The 26,341-nt window shown below is 48.1% G+C and overlaps 1 protein-coding gene across 4 annotated transcripts in view; it reads left to right on the top strand.

The window, feature by feature from the left end:
* Window positions 1-26,341, top strand: part of LOC142435948 (thyrotropin-releasing hormone-degrading ectoenzyme-like) — a 320,548-nt gene that overhangs the window by 275,490 nt on the left and 18,717 nt on the right. For all 4 annotated transcript variants that reach the window (XM_075539972.1, XM_075539971.1, XM_075539974.1 and 1 more), the window contains one exon: window positions 10,333-10,464. In XM_075539972.1, the coding sequence (XP_075396087.1) occupies window positions 10,333-10,464 (132 nt within the window). The remainder of the gene's footprint in view (window positions 1-10,332; window positions 10,465-26,341) is intronic.

Here is a 26,341-nt window from a genome sequence, read left to right as displayed (position 1 = left end):
GGCTTGGAAGAGATGACAGTGCATGTAAAGTCCTTGGGGCAGGAGAGACCTTGGTGTGACTAAAAGCCCAGAAGAAGACTAATTTGGGGGAGGTGAGATAATAGGAATGGAGTTTTCGGTGAGCATTTCCTTGAGAGCCTTCAAGCAAAAGCGATTTTTCTATATTCATGTTTTAGAAGTATATCTCCACCCTTTGGGTAAAGCTTTGGGTATTGGATTGGCGTCGGTATGCAGGGAAAAAATAAATGGGCTTGTTATGGATTAGGAGCCTGTGGTAGTCACCTAATCTTGTTTCACGTTAAGGATTAGGAGTGTAGGCGTGGAGTCTAGGCTGCCAATCTGGAGATAGTCAGTGAGATTTTTATGTGGGCATAGCCTTCTGAGAACTCTGAGAAATCTGGTACTTCCTCCTTGGAGGTGGAAGACACCTCTCTCTCTCTCTCTCTCTCTGCTACTCCTTGGGAGACATTGCACAAGGCAAGCCAAATGGATGCGACCAGACCTCTGAAGCCAAAGAAGCCTCAGAGAGATCGCTGCCAGCACTGAGATGCTTACAATGCCACTGGATCCACAAGACTTTCCACCCATTGGCCTGTGATTATCCTGCATTCAGCATCACTGCGCATGTTTTATGGGTCTGAAAAGGAATGTATAGATTGGTATCAGACATATGGGCTAATATCAGACTTATGGATTTGATCTGCACTGGGCTGGGACGTTTGCTTAATGTACAATTACTGTTTGATATAAAACTCTCTCTCTTGATTTATAAGGTAGAATTAGACCAGAACATGTACTCTGGTACAGACAGGAGCTGGAAACACAGGGAATCCACGAGAGATGATCCCTTCAGGACCAGTGGTGAGAGTGGCAATACCAGGAGGGTGGAGGGAAGGTGGGGTAGAAAGGGTGAACCGATTACAAGGATCTACATAAAACCTCTGCCCTGGGGGACGGACAACAGAAAAGTGGGGGAAGTGAGATGTTTGATGTGTAAGAGATGACAAAATAATTTATATATTATCAAGAATTTATGAGGGGGGGGAGGATGGAAGTGGGGAAATGAGGAGCTGATACCAAGGGCTCAAGTAGAAAGCAAATGTTTTGAGAATGATGAGGGCAACACATGTACAAATGTACTTGACACACAATGGGTGGATGGATGGATGGATGGAATGACTGTGATAAGAGTTGTATGAGCCCCCAATAAAATTATCAAGGGTTCATAAGGAGGGGGGAGTGGGGAGGGAGGAGAAAAATGAGGAGCAGGTGCCAGGGGCTTATGTGGAGAGCAAATGTTTTGACAATGATGAGGGCAATGAATGTATAAATGTGCTTTATAATGGATGGATGGATGGATTGTGATAAGAGTTGTATGAATCCCTAATAAAATGATTAAATAATAGGGAAATGATTTTTAAAAACCACCAACTCTCTGTCATACACATGAGTCTCCCTCGAGTTTTCTCTAGCATACCCAGACTAATACACAGTTCGCCCCTGGCCTATAGGGCCGCTATGAGTTGGCATGGACTTGAGGGCAGTGGGTTTGTTAGGGCTTTGGAGTTCAGCAGGCCTTTGTTGGTGTGTTTGAGTCTATTTTTGTAGCTGTTGTGTGCAGGTCAGTGGCTCATCTTCCAGCACTCTATAGGACCATATTTTGTTGTGACCCATAAGGCTTTCATTTGTTAATATTTGGAAGTAGATCACCAGGTCTTTCTTCCTAGTCTGCCTTAGGCTAGAGCAGTGGTTCTCAATCTGTGGGTTGTGACCCCTTTTGGGGTCCAGCGACCTTTTAACAGGAGTCACCCGATTCATGGCAGTAGCAAAATTACAGTTATGAAGTAGCAAGGAAAATGATTTTATGGTTGGGGGTCACCACAACATGAGGAATTGTATTAAAGGAAGGTTGAGCACCACAGGGCTTGAGGTTCAACTGAAGCCTGCCCATCGTTGCTGACCCTTCTGGGGTTTGTCATATCGGTGGCACGGCTTCCAATTTCACAGCAACACTCTAGCTACCACTGCACCACGAACTGATAGACAGGTGGTGGAGTGTTCTTAAAAGCCACCTGATTTATGATGCTTTGTTTTGACAGCCCTGGAAAATGGATACAGAATCTAGTTTCATAGTCAATGCAAGACACACCTTGGGGCAGTAGGGAAGTAGGGATGGCATGAAGTGAATAGATTCAAAGTATATTTTAGGGAGAGGAAGGATGACAGTTAATGCCTGGGGGATGTGCAAGAAGGAAGGAAGCCGAGACACCAATGATATTAAGTGCCTGAGTTAAGACAGGAATTTCCAGGGAAGCTGGTGGGTCATGATGGGAGAATTTCACACTCCCCGGGGACAGGGGGAGCATTGATTAGTTCACATGTCTGCGCATCTTCTCAGAAAATAGAGGCTTTGTCATCCTCAAATGAAGCATGCATTTGGAGCTCAGAGAGGGCATGGAGTGCAAATGAAGACTGGGTTGGTTGAGATGGGTGGACCAGCGCCACTAGTCAATTCTGAGGAGCTTCAGCAAACCTGCCCAGTGTCTCTTGGAGAGTGGGCATGTCTCATGGCCACAGAGGGCCCTTTAATGTTTCACCTCCCACTGCAGCAGCGAGAGGATCTATCAGCTCATCCTGGAAAGGAAACATACTACCTGCCATCAGGTTCATTTCTTCAAAAAGGATGGAAGAATACAAATGAAAGACTACAGTTTGAAGGGGTCTTAGGCAGACTATCAGGCTCATTAAAGCTTCATTTATTAAAACTTCATTATTCAGAGACATTCTCCCAGTAGGATGTATGCTGGGGTGGGGGTGGGCATGAGGAGGAAGGCTTGGAGCAAGGTAGGGGAACAACCCAACACCGCCAAAAAATACCTTCCCACGAAGCAATTCCAGTGGGCACAGATTAGATAGAAGTTTCATCCTCTGGGCACTTGATGTTTGTCCCTCTCTTTTATCTGAATGCTCTTTCCACATTGCTCAGATGAAGCATCAAATTTGTATTAAAATGCAAGTTAGGAAGCATCATCCCCAACCAACCCTGTTCATCGAAATGGTAGTGCTCTCTCCGGGTAGTGCTTGTTTGTCAACAAGCTGAAGCAGTTGAGCTGGGGCTCTGTGAGGCCCAGGAGCATGAGTTCATTAATATCCGACCCATAATGCCTTGCTGGGTTTATGCCAACAAAGCCCTGTCACTCCTTACCTTAGGATTTACTCACTCCTTGAAACAGGCATTTATTTACACACAGTTTGACCTCATGATGGTGTTCAGCAGATGTGGATCTTACTTATTTGCATTGTTCTGTGACAGTTGCAAAATTCGTTAGTGGCTCAGGGATCAATCCTCTGTGGACTGCCCCCAAAGCTAGATGAAGCAAGCGGGTTCTCACTGATTCATCCTCCCTCCTTAGCAATGCTTGCTAATCAGGATAACATAGTGCTCATTAAAGAAACTGCCATATCAGTTTAAATTTGTGACCTGGGCAGGAGGGAGGGTCATGATCACAAGTGACAGAAACTGATGCTTGACTAACTTAGGGGAAAAGGCCTAATGGTGGATAAATGGTGGGAAGACAAGAAAATGTGGCAAATGCCTGGGAAATCTCAGGGCTGTGAAGCCGGTACTGGCGAAACACTCCTCATGAGGCCAAAGCGTGCCCTCTGTAGTACATTAAATCACATTCACAAACACACATTCATGTTCACATGGAACCTGAGGCTATGGCCTTACTTGGAGAGGAGGTCTTGGCAGATGTGCTTAGTTAAGGATTTCAAGAGCTCCATCTTTCTGGGTTTAGATTTCAGATGGATGCTACATGCACTGATTGGTGTGTTCTTATAAGAAGAGGAGTGGGCACACAGAGACCCCGTGTGAAGACACTGGCAGAGATTGGATCAGTGCATCTATAAGCCAAGAAATATCAAGGATTAGCAGCAGTGACCAGAAGCAGAGAGAGGCTACTTTGATTCTCCTTCAGAGCTCTCAGAAGGAATGAATCTTGCCCACACCTTAATTTTAACCCTTTGCCCTTCAGAAAAGTGAGAGAACAGATGCCTGCTGTTTAAGTCACTCGATTGGTAGCCATTTGTTACAGCTACCCAAAAGAACCATTATGGATTGATCTGTAGCCCCCTCAAAATATGTGAGAAATTTGAGCCTTGGTGGACATGATCCTGTTTGAAAAGAAGGGAGTTCTTTTGTAATATAAATGAGGCCATATGGCCACTGGAGATCCCCTCATAGAGGGGTTTAGAAGAGGAGATGGGTCAGTCAGAGGGGCGATGCTGGAGAGTGGAGGGTGAGTGGGTTGGAAAGGGGGAACTGATTACGAGGATCCACATGTGACCTCCTCCCTGGGAGATGGACAGCAGAGAAGGGGGGGAAGGGAGACTTGGGATAGGGCAAGATATGACAAAATAACAATGTATAAATTACCAAGGGTACATGAGCAAGGGGGGAGCGGGGAGGGAGAGGGAAAAAAAAGAGGACCTGATGCAAAGGGCTTAAGTGGAGAGCTTGCTACCTTTACAGGAAGCAATAACCTCATCTTTTTCCTGTGGAATGACTAGTGGCTTTGAACCAGCGACCTTGCTCTTAATAGTCCAACACTATCCAGCATTACCACCTGGGCTCCTGAAAACTTAAATAAGACATAGAAAACAAACAACTTTGTCACAAAATTGTGACTGAAGACAGATCAATTCATGGAGTTTCAGGAGGGCCTGTGAGAGCATGAGCGGGACCTTCATTGGGATGTGCACACTACCATATATCGTTGAGTCTGGCCCGGGGAGTGGACGCAAGCACACTGCCTGAGGGACAAACTTTCCACTGCCAGTCAGCAGTAGGAAAGAACTCAATGGTGGCTGAATCTGTGGCCCCTCAAAATGGATGTAGGGTCTCCACATAGACTCTCACTGTGAGCCACAGCCTATTGCTCAAAATTTAAGCTCAAATACGACTTAAACGCCAAACATTCTGTTTCCTTAAAATAGGGTACTGCCAGGATCAGCTAGAAGTCTGCATGACCTATCAGATCTCAACGCCGATCTCAAATCACTTCACATGATCCATTCTACCAGTCATGTCAAGGACAACTAGAGGTCTGCATGAGCGAGCCCAAATCGCCTCCTCACTTACCCATTCCAGAGGCTGTGCCTGTATAACCTATCGACTAACACATTCCCATATGCCGTGGTTATGAAACCAACCATCAGGCTGGAATAAGGACCAATCACGATGCAAGGGTCAGGGTCAATGGGAAAGCAAAATAGGGGCTGAGGGGAGCCAAGAGGGGTCCCTTCACTCAATCCCTAAACCTGATCTAATGTCACTAGACTGGGGTCTTCCTCACATCTCAAGGGCACCCGATTCATGATTGAAGTGAATTGTGCTTATTCAATCATTGTTCTGCTTGCTGTCCTGCTGTGCTGCATCCTCTTCTTGCTTTTTTGTGCATGGCTCCCTCTGTTGTGGTGACAAATGGCTCCAGAGGGATTTGACATAGGGAGAAAGCCCACCTGCATCAACTGTCACCAGAAGCAGACACTAAGTCCATTTCCCTCACATCACAGAACTATGCACACCAGACACTGGTAGGGCTGCCCGGGAGGGGAACCCTTAGTGCAGTGGTTATCAACCTGTGGGTTGTGACCCCTTTGGGAGTCATATGACCCTTTCACAGGGCTCACCCAATTCATAACTGTAGGAAAATTACAGTGATGAAGTAGCAAGAAAATCATTTAATGGTTGGGGGAGGGGGGCATCACCACAACAAGAGGACCTGTATTAGGAAGGTTGAGAACCACTGCCCGAGTGTGTTTAGGACTTTGCTGCCCTCAAGGTCATCAGACATTCCTGAAGGCAGAGCCACTGCAGGAAGCCCTTCTGGGAAATGCCCTGAAGACAGGTCTCAACCAACTCCACCCTCACTCTCTGAGATCCTAATCATAGGACGCATGGAAATGCTCCCTGCCACTTCGAAGGCTGTAAGTCCATGGGAGCAGAAAGCCTCCTCTTTCTCCCTTGGAGTGGTGGCTGGTGAGTTCAAACTGCTCACTTTCTGGCTAACATAACCCACAGACCAGCTCCCCCTGAGTTCAGTTTGGTTTGCCGCACAGCACACATTGTTTGGAACCTTCTGAAATAGCTATGCACATGTGCAGGTTGGGGGGATTTCGCACAAGATGCAGTTTTCCACCCTCTCTTGGCAAAAATATTTTTTGCAAAAGGCTTGTATTCTCTTCTGGATCTGAGTAGCAGCTACTCTCATGAAGTCATAGCACATACATTCATCCTACATTGCTCCCAACTCCCTAATGTCTTACGCCGAGTCTGCTCCATGCTTTTCTGTGTCCTACATGGCAGCTGTAGGCACCCAAGGCATGGGCTCTGCACCTGGGTCCAAATCTCTCCTTCCCACTTCCTCACTGTGTGGTCCTAGGCTCATGACTTTATCATCCTGTGCCACTGATTTTTCATCTGTAAAAGGAGGCCAAATAGAGTCCACACATAGGCTTGTTTAGTGGAATAATTGAATTATTATACACAAAAAGCTTAGAACGGTGCTTGGCATCTTGCAAATACTATTAGGTGGTTTAGCATAGGGACTGGGTCATCCATTACATATGCTCAGGTTCAAACTTCCGGCCAGGAAGGGGTGGTACACCTAGGTGGGCATTACACCTGGATTGGCCCATCTGGGCCAGGTGAATTCAATCCAGCCATTGGGGTTGACCATGACCGTCAACCATGCTTCCCTATGGAGGAATTGAAAAGGCAGGTTCTTGACCGCTCCGATGTCTCCCTTCACCCACTTTTCTGTTGTCCGTCCCCCAGGGAGGAGGTCACATGTAGATACTTGTAATCAGTTCCCTCTTTCCAATCCACCTTCCCACAACCCTCTCAGTATCACCACTCACAAATGTGATGTTTCCAGACTGAAATAGAATAAGGACGAAAGACCTGATCATCTCCATCCACACATCGACCTCTGGCCCGCCACGGTTGGCTTCCCCTCCCAGACCTGGTGATAGCACAGACTGGCATAGTTTGCTCCGCTTCCCATGAGGTGCCCATGAGAGGCTGACTCGACAACCACGGTCAAGATCAACAGCTTGAACTCCTTTATGGGTCTACAGAAACAAGAACAACCTTCTGAAAGGAGGTCGCATTGCTATTTGGGACTGGGAGAATGCCTTTGTGACAAGGATTGTGCTCTGGATCCCAAAGGCGACTTTTAAACATAGCCACATAGCAACTCCGGAAATTGCCATAGTAGAAGCCAGGTTTAAAAAAAAAAAAAAGTTCTACTGGCTTGCTCAAAGGAGGCCAGAGTTGGATGGGGGTGGGGTGGGGTGGGGTGGGAGACTCCTCTAAAAATGAACAAATTTGTTTCCTTACATATTTGTCATGTCTTTTGGTCCTGAAAGAAATGGGGGAAAAGCAGACGAGAGGAGGAAACGGCGACTGACAGTCATCTTGTTGGTATTCCCACAGCATCCCCTCCTTAGGCACTTGCTGCCATCTCATCCAACTCCACTCAGTATATTTTCACCCAGCAATGATGCAGAAATGTCTGTGTACTCCAGTGTTATTGTAGTCGGGCAGCGTTTACGGGTTTGACTTTCAACTCAGCATGGCAGGACGTCTAGAAGCAATTATAACCAGCACCTGCTCTGTCTGTGCGGTGGGCAGGCAGTGACGGATCCCCTGCTTCCAGAACACTAGTGCCCCCTCCCAGCTCAGGATAATGACGGTGACACTCGGCCTCCTTGTTGTCTGGGGGAGCTCTAGGAGCTCTCCTCTGAAACCTCATATTATTGGCATTTCTTTGAGTGAACACATCAAATTAGTGACTGTAAAGGAAGGTGTAGGAGATGATTATTGGTGACAAGACAAGCCTCAACCACCTCCAGAGAGCATGTCTCCTAAGTGCAAAGTATGGAGAGGGAGGAAACAATTGACCACAAATAGAATAGGCTCTGAGTCTCGCCACACAATGTATGTGCGTGGTCACTGAGGCGCCAACATTATGGCTGGAGGAAGGATATGGTTTGTGCAGCCGTGATTGCCATCCAGAACGTGCCGTGCTATTGTGAAAAACGATTTTTTTATTCTGAGCAAATCTCTGTTTCCACTTGCTTTAATGCTTCGCCAGAGAGCCAGGGACTCTGGGAGGGGTGGGGACGCACAGGGCTGGGCTGACCTCAGGAACTCATGTGTAAAGGGCTTTTTCTCACTTGGAAGCAGGCTGGGTTCACAGCTGTTCTTTCTGGTAAAGCTTGTTTCTGAACCTTGCCACGTCTGAGTCCGAAGAGGGAAATGAAGGTGACAAATGCTGCGAGGAGCCCTGGGCACATCTTGGCTATGGCCCTGCTTAAGTCTGTTTCATTTGAATCCCAGTTTTACCTTTCCTCCTTTCTGGGTTCCGAAGCATCAGATGGGTGCCAAACGCTTCCACGGACAACTAAAGCTGAACAAGGTGCAGGCAGATGAAGAGCAACGGGAGGTTGGTGTTTGGGAGACTGAATACTTGGGCTTCCTAGGCCAGTCCAGCTGGTGGTTAGAGCCCTGTTTCAGATTCCACTGAAATCTCCTAGTGTCCAAGGACCAAGTGGCTCCTAAGTCCAGAATTTCTGTTACATGTCTCACCAAGGAGAAGCTGGGCCAAAATGCATTGAAGAATAAAGCAGGAGCTTGGCTTGTGAATCCACTCTCTGATTCTGAAATTTCAAAGGCTCCGTGCACAGACATTTCAACACTGAAAGCACAGCAGGGAAAATCAAAGACTTGGGCTTCCTCCTTGCCCCTCTTTTAGGGCTTTTATGGTTTTCCAAGGTGCCTCCCAGAGCCGAGTGTTGTATAGGTCATGTTTAAAAATGTCGTAGTTCTGAGGGACTTGCTGTTCTGCTTTCTTTTGCAAGGAGACCCGGTTTCTTGTCTTGTGGCCAAACACAGAGCACAGATGTCTGTGGGCCCCCTCCCTTTCCCCTGACCTTTGCTCTCTTCTCTGGATACCCTACTGACCTGTTCTCCCTTACAAGATCTGAACTGCTCACACACTTCGTTAAATTCTCATCCTAGCGAGAAGCATCCGAGCATCTTATTAGAGCCTGTATGAGTTCTGTTCTGGATGCCTATTTGTGTAACTTCAGGTCTCTGGCATGGAAACGTCCCATGCCCACAGACCCACACAGGTAATATAAACTCCAACAGTAGTTTAAGGTTTAAGGTGGTCACAGGGAACACTGGGGCCCGTGTCTCCTGGTGAACCCCTCAGGCTGTCTAAAGGGGCTAGTTCCATCTCAATGTAGCCATGCAGGAATGTAAACCGGTTAGGTAGCAAGACAAGGGGTTGTTCCTCTCCATGCTTAGGGGGCCCCCTACAGGAGCTTGGAAGCCAATGCGGGCTAAGCCCAAGCCAGGAGAGCTTACTTGACGCCTCCCAGCTGAAAGCCCTTAAAAGGCTGGAATCTGGACACCACCGCCCCTTCCCTTCAGCTGCTTCTCTGCCTTCCACTCAGCAGGGCTGAGTGTGCAGTGTCATGAGGGTGCCCGTGTTCAGTTTAGTGTAACGCCGGAACCTTCTTCTCTCATGTATATAAACCCACTCAGATTACCAACCAGGCTTTGGTGTGAATTTCTTTCCAGTGTGTAGCCAAGGACCGAGACATTTCCCACCCGAGAAACCTAACAGACCCAGACTTACAATAAACCCATATTTTTATTTATAAGGCAAGAGGTGACCAGGTCTAGACAATAATGGTGAAGAGGACCCTGGGTTTGAGAAAGATTCTGAAGTAGAATCCATAACCCTTAGAAATGTATTGGCCTTAGGGGAGGGGCAAAGAGGGCTGGATTGAGAAAGTCTCTGGCATCCAGTTCTGACTTGACTTCTGGATCCTGAATCCTTCAGGGCCATGACCTTGCCCTCCAGCCAGACCTTCCAATAGCCATCTTCTCAGAAATTTGTTAATTTCTCATAATACATTACACCTGCCATCCTGTGAGCGGCTACCAAACCCAGGCACTTTTTTCAAAGACAAGCTCGCTCTCTCTACCCCTAAGAGCAGGTAGTTTGAGGATGATGGATATGAGATACCACAGAAGACAAATCTGTTATCTTCCATGGTGCACAAAACATGCTGTCACAACCAGGACTCGTGACAATCCCTCAGTTTCCTAAATTGCTTCACTGCTACTTTTTAATTAAGCCTCATTAGATTGTCATATATTGATAAGAGGGATGACCCTGAACTAGATGCATAAATTAAAGCTTTCCTCATCCTGTGCTTTTATATGAATGTGTTAATTATTTTTGTCATTAGGGAGAATAATGGAGGGATGGAGCAATACCAAACGGAGTTTGACAAAGTGTTGGTGTTTGCTGCGGCAAACGTGGTGCGTGTCAGATACAATCCGTCACCCAGTGAGTCTGCAATTAACACCAAGGGACAAAGGTAGGATTCCCTGTAATAAATAACCTTCCTCCCAGATGCTAATGGAGACCCAGCAGGACCCACTGTTGTGTTGTCGCAGTTGTACACGGGCCCTTAGAGGAGACAGAGCTGGTGTTTGAAACGAGTCTTGTTTGCCCCCAGTTGGCTCACACATTTGTTTTTTAAGTGGCATAATCACTAACATTTAAACACAGGGTGATGTCACGTAACAATCTGCAGCTTCTGAGAAATGGAGAGGCCCGACTTTGCTGGTTGACAGTGCAGAGGGACTGGGGGAGCAGTCAGATATGGTGATCAGAGTTTGGAATCCTTGCTTTCCAAGTACATGTGTCAAGGAGTTCAAGGGTTCAGAAATTTAGGAGGGAAGTTCCAGAAGACAAGTTTGTGTGGTCGATAATAAACCAATATAGGGGTTGAGATTTCAATCTGTTGGCTATTTATTTTGTGCTTGGTAGCCAACCAGCCCAGAATTCCTGACCTCGCCGACCTGTGAAACAAGGACCATTCCAGAATGACATAGAAGCAAGCAAGGAAGCGAGGGCATCCATTACCCCGAATGCATAGGGGTCAGGAACTAAGTGCTTTCTGTAGAACAGCTCCAGAAGGCAGACCTTTGGCTGGAAAACCTGCTAGGGAGCTAGCATAGGGACTGGCAGGCCTATTACACATGCTCAGAGGTCCAAGCTACCGGCTCATGAAGCAGTGGCTCACTGCATGCTCAGAAGTTCAGGTTTCCAGCCAGGAGGGGGAGCTATACCTGGGTGGGGCTGTACCTGCATTGGCTCACCTAGGCCAGGTGAATTCAATTCAACAATTCAGCCAATGGGGTCGACCCACGTCATCGACCACGCCTCCCTAACCGCTCATAAAACTCACGGGGATCCCAAACCAGGCCTCGGCGTGAGCTGTTTCTCGCGTGGAGCCGAGGACCGAGGCACACCTGTCCCCGGAGAGGTCGAAAAGAAGCGGTGCTGTGTGATTCGGAGCTATGAGGCAAGCCGGCCCCAGGAGTGGGCCCTCCCATGTTGGTCTCACGGATTGGGGGCCCCTCTGGGCTCCTTTTACCTCACCACCCTCAGGAGAATTGTTGGGTTGAATTCACGGTGTCCGTCTTTGCGCCGTTTCTTGCTGGTGTCCGTCTTTGCGCCGTTTCTTGCTGGTGTCCGTCTTTTGCGCCGTTTCTTGCTGGTGTCCGTCTTTGCGCCGTTTCTTGCTGGTGTCCGTCTTTGCGCCGTTTCTTGCTGGTGTGCGGGACATGACGTGCCTGCTTTCCCGGGAATTCGCCTGCCTTCCCGGGCTGCATTTGTGAGGGGGCTGGGACGCTGCTGCCTGGAGGCTGGGAGGATTTTGACTCCCAAAGCCTTCTCGAGGCTCAGTGTATAAGGTTTATTTGGACGTGAAAACAGAATCAAAGATGCAATTAACGAAGTTTTAGAAGCAGGCTTTATTGAGAAGCTTGCGGGCGGGTTCAGCAACTCAGGTTATTGAGCTATTGAAGCCGCGCAGGGGGAAAAAATCCTGGCAGCGTTTTTATGCCCACTGCTGGCAGGCACAGCTGGGGAGGATCAAAGCTGGGGAGGATCTGCGCACACAGGTGCTTCAGAAGGGAGAAGGTCGTTAATCTTACCTATATGTCAGGGACGCGTGGAGTGACCATATCTTCAGAAAACATTCTGGCTTTGGGACGAGCTGGTTCCAGGAATTTGGGGTTGAGCAGGGGAGGGGAGGTCGGTTAGGGGTCAGCCTTGAGAGCTAAGATGGAGGTGCAGGACTCAAAATGGAGTCTGTTGTGCCAAGACCGGACATTTTAGACTGTGCCCTATAGGGAAAAGGGATGTAACCGTTTCTGTAACTGCTTCCTGTGGGTAGTGGGTAAAAAGCAAGGGGAGGGGCTTTTCAGGCAGAGTACTGACAGTTGTGGCCTAGCACAGGGTGGAGAGGTTGGTATTGCTGGTGAACTGCTATACGGGTAATTTCGCGGAGTCGACTTTGCCGGAGGTGGATGAGACAAGGAGCAATTAAGAGCAAAATTATAACTAAAATTATGGGTCCTAGTATGAGGGCTAGGAAGGAGTACAGAGAAGAGTTCCACCAGGAGGAAGATCCATCTGTTCTGAATCTGTTGTTTTGCAGCTCTCGGTTTAGCTTGTTGAGGATCTGGACTCTAGTTTCCACAATCCCCAGTTTATTGATATAATAACAGCCTTCCTCCTGGAGGAAGAGGCAGGTTCCTCCTTTTTCAGCCGTGATGAGGTGTAAAGCGCGGTGGTTCTGCAAGGCAACTTGGGCAACAGAGGTTATTTGTCTTTGCAGGGAGGCTAGAGACTTGGCAGAAGCATCGACTGCCAGCTGGAAGCATGCGGTTAACTTGTCTGCTGTGATGATAGTGTCCAAGGGTTCCGCCGCTGAGTCCTACTGCAATTGCTGCTGAGGCGAAGGAGATTCTCACTGCTATCAGGAGAAAAACTGCTCTTTTAGTTTGACGACTGTATACTTGGATGTATTTGTCCTGGAACTCAGCCGGAGTGTATATAGGGAGCTGTGGAACCAGAGTGACGGGTAGAGGTAGAACTGATGTTTATATGCATAGTGAGTGTATGGTTGCACCAAAAGAAAATTTTTTCTGGGCCTGTTAGTGGTTTGGAGGGGATTTGGGTGACATTACATGTCTGTGTCGATGGATTGGAGTAGCAAAAGGGCACTTGAGTGTTTTCTGGTTGGATGTACAGAGGGACGTTGGGGATGGTTATGGCTTTTGTGGTCTTTACGTTGGATGAAAATGACAGGGCAGGACCTGGTACTGCTACCAGAGGAGGGCGTTCTAGGGCCGCACACATGAAGCAGGTGGAGAGGTTGCCTAGTCCAGCAAAGTGGCGATGGCCAGTCCCTGCTGAAGGAGGGTGAGCCAGGAGAAGGGAGACTCAGAAGGTTTAGAAATTTAGTTAGTGAGTTGAAGGTCTTGGATCTGAATATTACGGTGGATGGTGGATTGGACCTGGAGTAGCGACCTCCATACATACAGTTTGGCGTCCAGAAATTTCTCTCCGCGAGTGGTGCACTAGGCTCCTGGAACCGGAGACGTCCACCGGCTATCCCAGGGGTCTGGGATTGTGAGAGTGTATTTAGATTGATGGTAGTAGAATCATCCCTGGGGACGAAGGGAAAGGTAATGTATCTGGCAGGAAGACCAAGGACACCCTACATTTTTCTGCATTCACTTTTTTGCACATTGGGTAGTTGCCTTCTGGTCATACAGGAAGCGTTTTAAAATCAGTGAAATTTAAGTATATGCGTGCTCTGCCCCCTGTGGGTGGGCAGTTAGCGGTGGCCAGCAAATAATCATAACACTTAGTGCAGGCGTAATTGGTATAGTTTTCAGTCAAGTAAAATCGCCAGGCTAAAGGGGAAATTATACTAGGTTTAGCTGGCTGGCTTGGTGAGGTGAGTGAGGCAGAGAGACATAGGACCAGTAGACAGAGCAGACCACTGGGAGCCATGGTCAGAGTTTACTGCCATCTGGACTTGGGACAAATGTACCCAGGAATCTAGTCTAAGAACCTTGATTGCTGAGGGAGTGGTAAGGGACAGTGTAAGGGCCTTTCCACCGGGGTGCTAAGGGTTTGGGTGCAAGGGATTTAATTAACACAGCATCTCCAGGATGCACTGGTTTTTGGTGATCAGCAGAGGTCAGAGAGGGTTCAGGGATGGCAGAGTTGGCGTGTTGTCTAAGAAGGTTGTGGAGCAAGCACAAGTATGGAAGGTAAAAAGCTAGCAGAGGGCAATCGGTTGCAGGAAGAGGCGAGAAAAGGAAAGGTTGTCTGTAGAGTATTTTGAAAGGACTGAGGCCGGACGGCTCCTGAGGGGCTGCGCCAAGGCGAGTATAAGAGCAAAGGGTAATAGTTGAGGCCAAGAAAGTTGCAGTTCTAGGGAGAGTTTGGTGAGCTGTTGTTTTATGAGACCGTTAGCTCGTTCAACCTTACCAGAAGACTGGGGGTGGTAGGCTGAGTGGAGTTTCCAGCAGATGCCCAGTGAGGCGCAAACTGCCTGCTGCACCATAGATATGAAGTCTGGACCATTGTCCGACTGAATTGAAGCAGGCTGGCCAAAACGAGTAATGAAGTCTTGAAGAAGGTGAGTGGCGACTATGCTTGCACTCTCAGAGGAGGTGGGAAAGGCTTTGATCCATCCTGAAAATGTGTTCACCATAGTGAGGAGATATTTAAACCGCTTATGCTTTGGCATGTGGGTAACGTTTATCTGCCAGTCCTGTCCCAGTAGGTGCCCTTACATCTGGTGGAGCTGTTTATGAGGGTGTTGAGCTTTCTGGCTATTGGAGAGGGCACTGATGTTGCATTTTGCATGTACTGTGTTGATAGTACTCCATAGTCCAGTGGGGGTGAAATATGGGGTTAGAAACGTGTAGAGAGCTTTTGGCCCGATGTGTGGAGAATTGTGAATATTGGTGATGATTGTTTCCTCTTGTAACTTTGGGAGAATGAGTAAGTTCTATTTGTGTACCCACCATTTTTGTTGAGGAAGAGAGCAATACTGGGTGTTTTCCTGATCAGTGTAAGTTGGAGTGTAAGTGGGAGGTAAAAAGCATACTGAGCTAGGAGCGGGAAAGTTGTTGGGCTAAGTCAGTAACAGGATCTGCAGAGTGGGAGGGGGGCCTGTCTATTCCCATAACCGAGACCAGGGAAGGGGAAGTAGGGCCTGAGTGAGAGGGCGAAATGGAGAAGGTAGTCCGCTACCTGGAGCACAACCCTGGGCTCGGCGAGGGTTACCAGAGTCGAGGAGCCAGGGCCTCTTCAGTCCATGAACCCCAGCAGCTCCATACCTTGCAGCTATGTGTCTGGAGTTTCCAGGATCTCGGCACCTCGGCTTTGCAGAGCCGGTGGCAGAGCCAGGGTCGGGCAGTTCGACTTCCAGTGGCCTGGCTGTTTGCACTGCGGGCAGGGCTTGGTAGGAGGCTTGGGATTGGGGCAAACTTTTGCCCAGTGGCCTACCCGGCCACATTTGAAGCAGGCTCCTGGCGGTAGGTGCCAGCTCCCCTGGGGAGCGTGGCGATGGACGGGATTGCCTGCCGGCCTTAGGGCTGCTACCAGGGCTTGGGAATGGAGGCTAACCATCTGTTGGACCCTCACCTGGCATGTGGCCTCAGCTGGCTCCTCCCAAGCGTTGAAAACTTTAAATGTCATTTTTACCAGATCCTGTATAGGGGTTTCAGGGCCCTCCTCAGCCTTCTTTAGCTTTTCTTTCTGATGTCAGGGACTGACTGGAAGGTGAAGTGAGAGGCCAAAATAGAGGCCCCACTTTTTAGACCCTGGGTCTAAACGAGTGTACTTTGTGAGTGCCTCCTGGAGGCGGTTAAGAAAAAGAGCAGTAACTTCTCTCAGTTTGTCATAGTTGACAACCTTGTTGGAGACTGTTTCCAGACCTCTAATGAGGTAACTGAGCATGAGGTTTCTATAAGGAAGATCAGACGCCCGGCCGGGCTGGTAACTCCAACTGGGGTCCTCTATTGGGATGGCATGCGCCCCCAAGGGGACATTTGGGTCGATAGCGTGGTTTTTGTCTGTGTACGTTCCTCGGCAGTAAGGGTAGAAGCAAGGATAATTTGGATGCCATGCCAGGTTAAATCATACATTTGGGAAATGTAGGTAAATTCTTTAATAAACTTAGAGGGGTCTGCTGAGAAAGAGCCCAGGCGGGTCTCTATCTGCGACAGGTCCTTTAAGGAAAAAGGGACGTGGACTTGAACGAGTCCCTATACACCTGCAACCTCTGTTAATGGACAAAGGGCAGCTGGAGGGTTGTGGGAGCGGGTATGAAAGGCAAGCGGTGAGGACAGGAGAGAGCGATGGGGTGGCGCAGCGGGCGGGGGAGACTGATAGGGCAGCGGGAGAGGCGCGCTGAGGAGCTTGGCTGGCTCTTCTGGGGTTTGAATGGCAGGTTCTTTCTGCTGAGGAGATAGAGCTAACCGTATTTGGCGGGCGGAACAATGGCTACAGAGGTCAGGGCGGGAAGGCAAGTCCCAAAAAGCCTGCACATAGGGGACTTCAGAATCCTTACCACTCCTCCTGCAGAAATTGTCCAGGTCCTGTAGAACGTTGAAATCAAAAATGCCCGTCGGAAGCCAATGTGCGTGGTTGTTAAGCTGGGACTAGGGCCAGGCAACTTGGGAGAGAAAAACAAGTCTTTTCTTTCACAAGGTCTGAGTGAGAGGGAGAGACTCATCAGGGCAGCCATAGACTGATTTTGAACGTAGGCAAGCGCCGCGCCTAAAGGTTCTGGAGATTTGGGGAAGATGGGTGGCTCTTAGGGGACCCCAAAAGAAGGGGGGAGCCACACACCTATCCCGGGTTTTTGGCACCAAAACACAAGGTCTATTTGGATGTGAAAACAGAATGAAAGACCCAATTAACGAAGTTTTAGAAGCAGGCTTTATTGAGAAGCTTGCGGGCGGGTTCAGCAACTCAGGATATTGAGCTATTGAAGCTGCGCCGGGGGAAAAAATCCTGGCGGCGTTTTTATGCCCACTGTTGGCAGGCACAGCTGGGGAGGATCATAGCTGGGGAGGTTCTGCACGCACAGGTGCTTCAGAAGGGAGAAGGTCGTTAATCTTATCTATATGTCAAGGAAGGATGGAGTGACCATATCTTCAGAAAACATTCTGGCTTTGGGACGAGCTGGTTCCAGGAATTTGGGGTTGAGCAGGGGAGGGGAGGTCGGTTAGGGTTCAGCCTTGAGAGCTAAGATGGAGGTGCAGGACTCAAAATGGAGTCTGTTGTGCCAAGACTGGGACACAGCGTTGTGCCGCGGCTCCGGCAAGCAGCAGGCCTGGGGGCGCCTGCGTCCACCCTGTTGGTTTGGGCAGGACTCTGGCTGGGTGGCCGGCTCCAGGCTGGCTGTCGGCTAGGCCGCAACCTGCGGCCTCCATTTTCCCAGCCACGTGACTCCACTCTCAGGCAGAATGGCACCACCTGTGTCTGTTGTAGCTACACTCCATTCCCAGACAGCAAACCGCCCAGACTGCCGGAAAGTTCAGCGGAACAAGTTTCATTTCCTGCGCAGGGACCAGACCATCTGCTCTCTTGAGGGGAGACTGAGCGGCCCCCCCAGTCTAATTTTCCAAAGGTTTTTATACTTTTGCAATGTGCAGGTGTGCAAGCAGGCAGAGCTCAGAAGCGGGTATTGTGGTTAGCCATTCTTAGTTGAACCAAAACTGCTCTGGTCCTTCTCGCAAGCCTTCTGAACATCCATTTCCTTCTGTACGTTCCCTTGGGCTACGTCTGCACAGCCTAACTCCCCAGTATCAGCTAGTTCATTGGCAGTTCATAGCTAGTTTATTTACCATTCATAATGGCTTCTGAAAGCTCAAAATGACTTCTCTTGTCAAGGCTATTTAAGCTTTTCCCAGAGCTGCTATATTCTCTCCTGTTCTTAGCCAAGTTCAAATCATTGAATCTTCGGTAGCCAGCCCAGTGTATGGTGGGCTCAGCACTAAGAGTTTTGTGGCTTGTACTTTCTGTGTAAGGAATGCCACTAGCTTATTGGTTATTACTGGGCCAAATGTGAGGCTTAGCAGGAGGAGGATTAGGGGCCGGCTAGGGCCGTTCATAGGGTGTTAGCCAGGCTGACCAATTAAGTAGCTTTTCAAACCAATGGGTTCCTCCATTTCTTTTCTTGACTCTTTGTTCTAATCCTTTCCTAACCAGGGCTCATCTATCTTTATTGATTCCCGAATGCTTTGCATAGAATTAGTTTCTCCCAATGCTGTGCACAGCATTCCTTGTTTCCAAAAGAGCAAGTCAAGCCCTCGCCGGGTTTGCAACACAACTGCTACAAGGGAGTCTAGGGATCTTTCTAAATGGGAGACAGGTTTTTTTTAATCCCTGTAGATCTAAAGCAATTTGCTGACTAAGAGTCTGATAGTTTAAGTTTCCTTGTATTAAAGCAACTGACCCGACTGCAGCTAATCCCATAATCCCAAGCCCTGTTACCAGTGGGACCAATACTGGGGCTCTTTGAACTCATCCGGAAATTCCAAAGTTATCCCTACACCTCCTTCACCAGAACACAGGTACACTTGAGGACTAACATGCACTAGCACACAAATACCCGGGTCCGCTACTAATACTGGGGAAAAGAGACAGGGTGTTCGTCCTGTGGAACAAGTAAAGAAAGTACTCATTGGAGCAGATAACAAATTAGGATCAACATTTGGTTCAATGGGAACAGCTTGAAGGCAAAAATCTCGATATCTTGATATATTAAAGGGATACTTAGATGAATAAAAACACAGTCCTTGCCCTTGCAAATCTTTTAAAGTGAGCTTAGACTTGAGTCCATACTAACATCACCTATAGACTGCTGCTTCGTGTAATCCTTTTCACTAACATTTCTAATTGGATTACACTCTGTACCAATAGTGCTATTTGTACCTGTGCCTACATAGTAAGGGGAAGCTGGGTTCAGACAAAGCCAACAATCAGCTGTGAGGTGAGGATTTGAGTTCATAAATTGGAATATAGCATCCCGAGAATCAAACACAGAACCTTGAGGTGGCTCCTGAATGAGAAGGGCCCTGTGAGTTGGGCTGGCAGTAAACGGGAAAGTTACTGGAGAGTCTGGAGGGTGCGGCAAAGGAATCTTAATGACACCAGTTGTGGCTCTTCAGGATTTATCCCGAGGTTTGGGCCTTTGTACGGATGGCAGGTTGCCATATTTTACTTTGCTGGATAGAAAAGGTTGTCCCGGGATCTCTGTCATTTACATAATGTTGAATTCCCCATGTTTTCCCAGTGAACCCAATAACGCTTGAATCCAATTCTTATTGGGCTACATTTGGAAACCATACACGTAGTGGGATCAAACCCTTCCGACTTGAGTCTCATTCTTGTAAAAATAATAGGGTCATCTTTAACAAGTTTCCACCCTGAAAATGATAGTTTCACAACCCCAAGCTGCACAATGGTAATGTCCCTCCCCTTGGCAGTTAGGGAGTCCATGAGCCGGGCATATATAGACATGGTTTGTTTGGAGCCTTCTTTCTATAGAGGGTATTCCGCACCCATAGGACGGGATTCCAATATAGGTCCCATTGTGCCCTTTACCTTTAAAGGATCCAGAATGCCAATTCTTTCCTAGCAAATCAAACAAATCAAAATGAAAACAGGGGGTCATACCCAGTATAAGAGGTTACATATTCACTGCTGGAGGTTAGAATAGCAGTCCACAGATGTGTTTGTACTTGGGGGAAACACTGGGTTCTATCAGCAATACTCGGAGAAAAACAATTAAGTTCTGTAAAGCCTTAATTTTGAGGGATTTTCCGTCTTTCTGGGTGTCCATCTTTTCAGGATATGCTCAGGGAGGGCTTTTTTTTTTAACTTATGACTGATGAATCCACGGCCCCCTCCCCACTATTTTAACAGCAGTTGGTGTTGTAAGTATCACCTGGTATGGGTCAGTCCACCTAGGTTCTAAGGTGTCAGGTTGGTGCTTATTTACCCATGTCCAGTTTCCTGGTTGCACGTTGTTGGCTGCCTGTTCCCTTTCCCTTGGTTAGGCCCAAAATGAAGGTGTCAGAGCAGATGATTTGTCTCTCACCTGTTGCACAGCCTGCAGGCACTCGATGAGGGAACGATTAGTGACTTCCATTATTTCTACTTCCTTCAATGTTGGGAGGATTTGGGGAAGGTCTGCCAAACATAAATTCAAATGGGGACATGCTTTTCACATAGGGAGTGCTTCAGACTTGAAGTAGGGCAAAAGGTAAAGTAAGGATCAACCCAGTTCTCACCAGGTCCTAAGTGCAACTTAACGAACAATTCCTTTAGGGTTCTGTTTATTTTTTTCTACTTGCCCTGAAGAGCTTCCAGTTAATATTTAGAAGCATTGCTAAGACTTTAGTAATTTGAGCAATAAATGTTGGGCCATTGTTGGACCCCCAAGGTGGTGGGAAGGCCAAATCTAGGGACGATTTTAGTTACTAATAATTTACACACAGTGGCAGCAGTTTCCTTCTTGGTTGGGAAGGCTTCCACCCATCCAGAATAGGTGTCTACGAACACCAGCAAATATCGGTAGCCATACTTTCTAAGTTTGATATCCATAAACTCCACCTCCCAGAATTCTCCAGGACTACGACCTCGAGCTCGTGGTTGGGGTTGCTCCTTTTCTTTCTGGGATTATTTACCCGAGCACAGTGCAATCAACGGTGGGTGACATCTGCCACCCAGTGTCCAAGCCTGGGTATGTAAAAGGGCCTGAGAAGCAACTGAGACAGTTTAGAGAGGATCCCAAATGCATACCTTCATGTAGTCCTTGAATCAGATCTCTCCCAGAGCTTCTGGCATGAATCTTCTTCCATCAGGATGGAGCAGCCACCCTGGATGCTCCCAGTCTTTTTGGCAGGCCAGCTCTTGCCTTATCTTTAGATCATTTTCTGAGTATGTAGGTTGTGGCTGTAACACTGGGGATGGCATGGTCACAGCCACTACCTTGGGGATTTGTGGTATAGTCCTGGCATTCGAGATCCACCGGTCCGGGGGACTGGTTAGGAGTGGTTCAACCATAGGTCCCCCTACCACAGCAATATCCTGTCCCAGTGTAAGCTTCCTAGCTTCTATGACTAGGATGGCCGTGGCAGCCTCAGCTCGCATGCAGCTCAGCCATCCTGCAGCTACAGAGTCCAGTTTCTTTGAAAGATAGGCCACAGGTCTCTTCCATGGCCGCAAGTTCTCAGTTAGCACTTCTTTTGCTGTGCCTCTGGCCTCACATAGACAATGGGAAGGGCTTTACTATGTCTAGTAGGGCAAGAGAGGTTGCCCATATGAGCGACTTTTTAAAGGATTCAAACGCTTGTTGTTCTACTTCAGTCCATTTAAGTTCTTTTTCCTTTCCCCAGTACTTGCATATAGGGGTTTCGTTGTTTTTGCAAATCCCAAATTACAATGGACAGTACCCCACAGCTCCTAGAAACTCTTGCAACTGCCTCTTAGTCTCAGGGACTGGGATTTTGAGGATCGCCTCAGTGCGGCTGGGGGACAAGGTCCGTTTTCCCTCCTCCAGTTGGTAGCCTAGGTATACAGCTTTATGGACACACAGTTGAGCCTTTCTTGCAGATACCCTGTACCCCAATGGGCCAAGGACTATTATCAGGTCCTTGGTAGCCCGTTGGCATTCCTCCAGGGTTTCGGAGGCCAGGAGGAGGTCATCTGCATACTGGAGCAAGGTGGCTTGGGGGTGTATCTCCTTGTGTCCCTGTAAGTCTTCACTGGGTTGATGTGCAGGGGACACGGGTATGGAGAACAAAGCATCCTTTAAGTCCAAAACAGTATAACAAATTCAGTTTGACGGAATAGTACTCAGGAGGGTCTCGGGGTTTGGCACGTGGGGTGGCCAGTTTCTATCCTCTCATTTGCCTCTCTGAGAACCTGCACCGGTTGGAAGTCCTCAGTTCCCGGCTTCTGCATGGGCAGCAGGGGAGCATTCCATGTGGACTTGCAGAGGACCCAAATGCCTGTCCTCTTTAGTCTGCAAATGGGAACAGAAATACCCACCTTTGCTATACAGGGAGTAGGGTTAGCTTGACACACCAGTGTAGCTGAGCTCAGAAGTTGTACGACCCCAGGCACCTGAAGTTCAGAAAGGTCTGGCAGGTTGTTCTCTGCCCAAATAAAAGGAATATCTTTTAGCGATTTATCAAGAAGTTCCTTTGAGGAGGTCTCTTCTGCTCCTTGATAAAACACATATCACTCTGACATTGGAGCGGTGAGCAAAACTTTTGGCTTTTCAAGTTCAAGTGGTAAGGTGGTTGTAGCAGATGAGAAAGTAATTATGGCTGCCATTTTTCATAATAAGTAACGATCAATTAGGGGAAAGGGGCATTGAGGCATTACCAGGAAGGAGAGTGTGTGTAACTGTCTCTTGTGTTAAATCTGTTATTCTGGCCGTTGTCCATGGGTGTGCTTGGGTCTGCCCTGGGGCCCCTGTAATGGCCTTTCCTTTTGACAAGGCACCTGTAGTCTTTTCTGAAACCAAGAAGGTGACCCCTTTGTCCACCTAGAAATTTACTGGCTGGCTCCCTACATGGAGAGTGAGCATGGGCTCTTTGGGGTCAAGTGAAACAGAGCCTGGACACCTTTATTCAGCTTCGAGCATTATTGTCTGTAGCTTCGATTTTTCTAGGCAAGGACTAGGCCCGTTCTCTCTAGTGGTGGCTCGTCTGCCTCTCCTGGGCTTCTCAAGGCACTGATTTTTCCAATGTCACTGTTTTGTACAGTAGGTACCTGAATACTTCCTCAGGACTAGGCGAGTGAGAAGCAGGATATTAGGGTTAGCCATTCTTAGTTGAACCAAAACTGCTCTGGTCGTTCTCGCAAGCCTTCTGAACACCCATTTCCTTCATGACATTCCCTTGGGCGACGTCTGCACAGCCTACCTCCCCAATATCAGCTAGTTCATTTACACCTCCTAGCTACTTTATTTTCTTTTCATGGTGGCTTCTGTCAGCCCCAAATGGCTTCACTCTTGTCAAAGCTGTTTCAGCTTTTCCCAGAGATCCTACACAGTCGCCATTGTAGCCGAGAGGTAACAGGATCTGTGACCATGGCCAAGATGGCACCCACCAGTCCAAACATGTGGAAGGGCGCTGCCTAGGGAGCTGGGTGAAGAGGCCTGGGAGTTAGCCCTGCCTGGTCCCGGGAGCCAAAAGTTTCCCTTTTCCCCTCCATTCCCTTTGCCTTTCTCCTGGTTTTTCAAACAAGCTGCTCTAGCCCTATAACGCCAAGCACAAAATTGTCATAATTCTTAATGAAAACGTATCTGGTACCCAAATTATAAATGTGACAATTTGGTCACATTTCAAAAACACTGAAAATTTTATGCTTTTAAAATATATTTTGAATGCCATATATATTGATAACTATGAAAGTAAAGAATAAAAACCAAAAAAAAAATTACTTCCTAAATTTAAAACTTGAGGCGTTATAGGGCTAGTGTTCTTCCAGATTTGGTTTGTTCCTTCTTACAGGCTGGTTTTCCGTGGCCCAGGCTTAGGCCAATGGCATTCGGAAGCCTAGGTGGAGTCACTGTTACCTTTAGGCTTTCAGCTATGCTGCTTCAGGCACTTTTGGGGACAGCTCTTACTTAATACACAGCTCCTCTGCCATGATGTTCCAGCCAGAAATTCCAATTTCCCTTAAGGTTCCCTGAGCTGCCACGTGTCCCTTCCCTTCAGAGATTTGAGCATCAGCCCCGCCAGCAGGCGTCTTGGAGGGCCTTGGGGCCATCCCAAGCAGTGGTCCTCCTAGCCTGTTGTCCAGAAAAATGGTTGGACCTAAAGGTCGCCCTCGGCGACTAGTCCTTGACGCCTTCCCTCGGGCCGAGGCATGAGATTCAGGGCAACCCAGGGGTGCGCTCTCAAGTGGGGGTTATTGACCTGGAGGCAGCAAGCTGTCAATCGCCTCCTTGTTTTGTGCTTTCTAGATGGGACTTAGCAGCTTGATGCTCCGGAATTGCCCCCTTGCATGAATCGTGTGCAATTGGGATAGAGTTGATACAGAGAGGCTGGGCAAACAAAAGCTGATAGATTCACTTTGCAACTCTATTTGGCCACAGTATCATTTTGAGAAAGGAGAATGGTGGGCAGAGAATGGTACGCTTTCCCTTCCAACCGTGATTCACCGGGAACAGTTCGGTAGAGTGCCGGGAAAGTGGGCGGAGATGCCAGGACTTAGAGCATTTCTCCTCTTGAGGAGCAGTAGGTGACCTTCATCCCCAGTGCACCCAGGAACCCCTAAGGCAGGCGTCCTCAAACTGTGGTCCATGGGGCACATGTGGCGCGATGCCATTTATCCCACCCTCGGGGTGTTTTTGCTGCCACTGCCTGTCCTGCTTAGCAGCCGACTCGTGCAGTGTGCATAGGAATTTGACCATAGGTTTTTTGAAAACCATATTCTGGCCCTCCAACGGTCGGAGAGACAATGAACTGGCCCCCTGTGTAAACAATTTGAGGACCCCTGCCCTAAGGGATCCTGGACTTCAGGTCACTATTGTCCCAGCCCTGAACCCTCCCTGAACATTCTACCCCTAGTAGAGGCACCAGGGGCATTTGGTCCCCGGGTAACTTACAAGCCTTTTACTCAAATGGAACCCGAGAAAATTAAAAACGACACAGGCAGTTACTCTACTTTTGATCCCTGTTGAATCCGCCTGTAGCATACCATAAACTGGTACTGGCAGTTAGTAAATCGTCTGGATTTGTCAGAAATTTCTGCTACAAGTAAGACCACTGGACTTACACTGAATATGTAAGCAACGTGCTCAGTGCGAGGCCAGGTTGGAATTCAGTGGAATGCCTCTGAGGTAGTGGTTCTCAGCCTTCCTCATGCCGCGACCCTTTAATACAGGTCCTCATGTTGTGGTGATCTCCAACCACAACATTATTTTCGTTGCTACTTCATCACTTATTTTTCTTCTGTTATGAATCATAATGTAAATATCTGATATGCAGGATGTATTTTCATGGGCAAAATTTGAATATAATTAAAGCATAGTGATAATCACAAAACAATATGTAATTATAGATTGTGAAATATTTATTTCTAATAACAATTAAATGAAACTTTGTCGTGAAGCATGGTGTAGCATGGGTAACAGTCTATGCGGGCGGACCTGCCTGGAGACAGAGCTGTGTCTCAGTTCCTATAACCATGTGTTTTCTGATGGTCTTGAGCGACCTCTGTGAAAGGGTTGTTTGACCCCCAAAGGGGTCACGACCCACAGGTTGAGAACTGCTGCTCCAAGTCCTTCCCCTGGATTAAAAGCTCAAGATTTGAATCAACCAAACGATAGTGAAACTGTCTTTCCTCTGGTTTGTCTTCGCTGGCGACTTCTATTTCAGTTCCAGCTCTTTAGAAGCCTGGTAAAGCTTGACAAGCCATCACCCCTGTCTCTCCTGCTCATTATTCCTCATGGCTGTCTCCTCCTGTATGTTTTCCAGGAGCTTCTAAGCTTGGTCCCTCAACCCAGAAATGTTTTAAGCTTTATGGTTGTGCCTTCCCAGGGACAGCTACTCCGTGTCACCACTGCAGGGCACCCACCATTTATTCCATCCCCTCACCTTTCACCTGCTATTCGTACATATGAGCAGCCTTCCAAGAGTTGGTGGACAATTTCTTTGGTCTTTCAATTTCGTGTGTCTGTGAACGTCCTGAAGCACCCTCATCTACGGAATGACTGCAGCTCCCAGAGATGTGCACGTGTGAGGGACAGGGACGGTGACAGGGACGGGGACAGGGACAGAGAGTGGGTGCATGCGGGGAGAGCAGAACACCCAACCTCACTGCCATCAAGTCCATGCTAGCTCCGGGGAGCAGGAGAAGGAAGCACTGCCTTTCTGCCCTGGGGCCATTGGTGGTTTTGAACTATCGACCATACGGCTAGCAGCCCAGGGTGTAACCAGTATGCAGCCGGGGCTCCTGAACGAGTGCAGGTGGGGAGAACTACATTGCTCCCTGGAAAGTACTAGCAGTCTCCAAAAGTGAAATACCTTCGCTAGAGTATGGAGACAGTCAGAACCCTAGTGACAAGACCCCAGCTTATATTTTTTCATGTATTTCCATGACTAATTCAATCAAAAAGGATGGAGGGGAAGATGGGAAATAAATCCAACGCCCAGCAAAGACAGAGTAGATGACCCAGTTTTTGAGCAGCGGCTCTCAACCTGTGGGTTGTGATGAAGTAGCAATGAAAATAATTGTATGGTTGCGGGGTCACCACAACAGGAGGAACTAGGAAAGGGCCGCAGCATTAGGAAGGTCGAGAATCACTCTTTTAGATGGCGGAGGTTGGGTCAGTGGCCTTACAC

Source organism: Tenrec ecaudatus (assembly GCF_050624435.1).
Source record: "Tenrec ecaudatus isolate mTenEca1 chromosome 16 unlocalized genomic scaffold, mTenEca1.hap1 SUPER_16_unloc_8, whole genome shotgun sequence".
Taxonomy (NCBI): Eukaryota; Metazoa; Chordata; class Mammalia; order Afrosoricida; family Tenrecidae; genus Tenrec; species Tenrec ecaudatus.
The sequence above is the reverse complement of the archived record's forward strand: the minus strand, read 5'-3'. Positions and strand labels throughout refer to the sequence as shown.